The 3,877-nt window shown below is 48.1% G+C and overlaps 1 protein-coding gene across 1 annotated transcript; it reads left to right on the top strand.

The window, feature by feature from the left end:
• Positions 1–2,092: 2,092 nt before the first annotated feature.
• On the top strand, positions 2,093–3,115 carry LOC123051988 (probable calcium-binding protein CML46). The gene has a single exon (XM_044475002.1). It carries the CDS (start codon positions 2,244–2,246, stop codon positions 2,844–2,846), a length of 603 nt encoding a protein of 200 aa, XP_044330937.1. The 5' UTR covers positions 2,093–2,243; the 3' UTR covers positions 2,847–3,115.
• The last annotated feature ends 762 nt before the right edge of the window (positions 3,116–3,877 follow it).

Raw genomic sequence — 3,877 nt, 5'->3', positions numbered from 1 at the left:
CGTAAAAATAGATATTTTTTTGCTAAAACTCCTTCCGATTCCTTGAAATTAATCTTCACTAATTTATTTTTAAAATATACATTTTTATTTGACAGAGAAAACTACCATTTCACAACACCCCCGCCCCAGACCCCTTTCTTTTCATAGTTTTAGACTCTCCCTATTTTTGTCAGTTGTGCTCTCTAGGAAAAAAAGATTAAAAGTAATTAGCAATACTCTTACCATGTTGATGTGTCAATAGAAGAAGAAAATAGTTTAGTTGTTATGACAAAAAATATCATAAAAGGCCTAAGTTCACCCAATTTTATTTATGCACGGATAAGATTTTTCTAGTTGTTCGATCTTTTTCTTTTTTTGCAAGGACGCGCCTCTTATATAGTCTTGATCCCTTAACATGCGAGAATCATAACACCGAGATATCAGAAGCATTGACTTAGACATTAGAAAATAACACACAACGAATCAACATATGGTTGGATGGTTAGGAGGACAGTGGTATCTTAGCTCACAAGGGTTCAAGTCCCCGAATTGACACCGGTGCTCGACTTTTCCAGGATTTATTTCATGTCTTTTGGCTATGTGCATTCAGTGGGAGGAGACGTTCTCGTCGACTACGCTCGGTCTCTCGGAGGTGCTCATAGGGGTAGGATGTGCGTGCATGTGTTCATACAGATGAGTATATGCGCGTATGTATGAGCGACTGCCTCTGTACCGAGTTCCAAAGAAACACGCCATTTAGATTTAACAATCACAATATAAAAATCAAAAGGTTTTATGTGCAAAATTAAATCCTGATTAGTGCCAAAAACGTAGTCTAAGAGCTTCCAAAGCCATTTCAGCAAAAACATCAAAATATCCTTTTTTCATAAAAATTCTTGTATTACTCAAACTCAAGAAATACAGTCACGACCGACAATGTGAAAGACTTTTTTTGGTCCAGACTCCAAGCCATACATCAGTTCGGACTTGAGTTCTAGCAAAAGTAGTCATGAAATGACAGCAAAATGTTGACTATGTTGTATATGAGTAATACAAGAACTATGTTCAGCTAGACTATCATTAAACTCCATGATAAAAAAGTACATTTTGATCTGTTAATATATCCACTTTGCACCATCTTCACAGCCTCGAAATTGTCAGATCCCGCGTCGAAAAAGTCAAATTATCCAGACCTATGTCCGGTGGAAACCACTGAACATCAAATTTAAACTATGTTTCAAAATGCTCCCTCTATCCTATAATATAAGATCATTTTGCAAGCAAAAACAGCTTGCAAACCGATCTTGTATTATGAGAAGGAGGGAGTAGTTTATAAAAAATTCAGAAAAGAAATACAGTATGTTAGGAGATGGTGTTCTACAAGCATGTAAAATTTCAAGATCAAAATAAAATTCATTTAGCAAGTATGTATGATTTTTGTTTACGATTAATAGTGTCAAACAATATTACATCTCTGTTTTATTTTGTTTTGACTTAACGACATCTCACATAATGTGAAATGTGGGTTTTGAACTTTTTGCAGAACATTATAGTAACACTAATAGTGTCCGAACGTGTTTTTCCATGAAGTTACCATTGTAACTTGGCATCAACTTCCTGGTCGGAAAATTCCATGGAGGCATGGAGCCTTCACACTCTCGATCAAGAGCCAATTTTGTAACCCGAAATGGCCAGGAACGAATAGTTGGCCGGACTCGGACGCACGTAGCCCAGTTGGTTACTTTGCTATTGCCGGCTACACACACACACACACACACACACACACACACACACACACACACACACCACTTTCCCCGAAGCTTCCTACACTAGCTGATGCACACACACTTCGTCAAGCCATCAAACGCCAACCGATCCACGAATTGATCCCGCACCAGACCGCACAACCACCACTCCCGATTTCCTCTCCGGTCCATTGTCCTCTTATTATTCTTCGACCCCTTTCCATTTATTTTCCTGACGTCGACTCATAATTATTTTCCAGCCCCGAACCGTCGCCCTCACGCCGGAGGGAAGCACGCGCGCAGCTTCCCTCGCGCGCCACCATGCAATGCAAAGGGAGCTTCCTGCCTCGACCGGACTTGTTTACTCCATGATATTCCATGCCCGGGTCGCCATATAAACCCCGCCCTTCCCCACCATATCTTCGCACACGCCGTCGCTCATCCTCACCTTGTACACGCGCGCAGCATTCTCCATTGGAGCGGATTAAGCTCGGCACCAACGAACTCTAAGCTCTAGCGATGGCAGACGCAACGGCGCCGCGTCCGCTGCTCCGCCGCGTGCTCTCGTTCCGGGAGCCGCTGCTGCTCATCCCCCACCTCGTCGTCTTCCTCGGCACCGTCGCGTCCGCCTTCTTCCACAGCTACGCCTCCTTCCTCCAGTCCTTCGCCAGGTCCATCGTCGTCCCGTCGCCGGCCGCCTGCGCCAAGTGTCCGTACGCAACGTCGTCGGCGGTGTGCTGCGAGGACGTCGGCGCCGAGGAGGAGGACGAGGACGAGGAGCTGAGGAAGGAGGAGGTGGAGGCGATCATGGCCAGGATCGGGCTGGGAGTGGCCGGCGCCGGCGAGGGGCTGAGGGCCAGCATGGGCCACAACGAGGTGTCCCGGCTGTTCGACGCCGAGGAGCCGAGCTTCGCGGAGGTGCGGCGCGCGTTCGCGGTGTTCGACGGCGACGCGGACGGGTTCATCGGCGCGGCGGACCTGCAGGGCGCCCTCGCGAGGCTCGGGTTCACCGACGTCGACGCCGCCGCGTGCGGGGCCATGATCTCGTCGAGCTGTGGGTCCACGGACGGCAGGATGAACCTGTTCCAGTTCGTCAGATTCCTCGAGGACGGCCTCTGCTGACAGACCGATCGGCCTCTCTTTTTTGATCCGTTGCACGGTGCGCGGCTCGGCTGGCGCGGCAGAAGATGGGAGTGTGTGCGTGCGTGCGTGTGCTGGTGTGGTGTGGTGTTCTTTCTTGCTTTGGATTTTTCCTTCTGCGGCGCGAAGAGTTGGGGGTGAGCGAACTGTGCAACAAATTAACGCACTAATTCTCGAGCTTATTAATGGGATCGAACTGATTTCGCCAATTGATCATAAATAAACTTTGGCGATCTCAGCTGCCTTGATTATATACGTGCATTGCTTCCAAAATCGGATCTGTCTCTGCGAAATCGTGTAAAAAAAAATTCAAGGCTGGCAGTTCAAACTTGAGACTTCAACCCAGACGATACAGAGGCGACCGACGCCCCTGCACTGCTGCCCGGAGAATCTCTCTGCTCCTTCTGGCCCGATCCCGTCGCGTGCGTGCGTCGACAACTCGACAACACAGGCTGCCAATTCGTCCTGCCATCACGAGGAAGCTTCCTCGAGGCTGCCTGCGGTTGTACGTACGAAATGGGAAAATTCGGTGAAGTTGACACGATCACAAGGGTCCAAGCCCGCGCAGCCACCCGCGTTTAACAAGTGTGTGGAAGCGGGAGCGCATGCATGCGACCCTGATGCCGAGCGTGACGTGAATCGCGCGCGATGGAGGCCTTGGCGCAGGCTAGGGAAAGTCGGAAGCTGCGCGGAAGTGCCGGCCGTTGCATTCGAGCGTACGTTGACACATGCGTATACGTGTTTGTCTCTCGACTCTGTGACTGCGGAGTGGGTGGGAGTAATTCACAAGGCGAGTCGCGTTGTCGCCTTATTCTCATCGTGTCCGGGAATCTGATCCCCGGACATAACCCGGACATAATAACACCAAACTTGAAATATTTCATCATTTCAAAAAATCTTCACTTTTGTCCAAAGTATAGTTTGCAATATTTTTTTCTCGAATATGCACGAGTGTGCATATCATATATTAAAGAAGAAAGGCAAAGAGTGCCTCCATCATAGTTTACAGAGTT

The sequence above is a fragment of the Triticum aestivum genome, chromosome 2D (genome assembly GCF_018294505.1).
Source record: "Triticum aestivum cultivar Chinese Spring chromosome 2D, IWGSC CS RefSeq v2.1, whole genome shotgun sequence".
Taxonomy (NCBI): Eukaryota; Viridiplantae; Streptophyta; class Magnoliopsida; order Poales; family Poaceae; genus Triticum; species Triticum aestivum.
The sequence above is the reverse complement of the archived record's forward strand: the minus strand, read 5'-3'. Positions and strand labels throughout refer to the sequence as shown.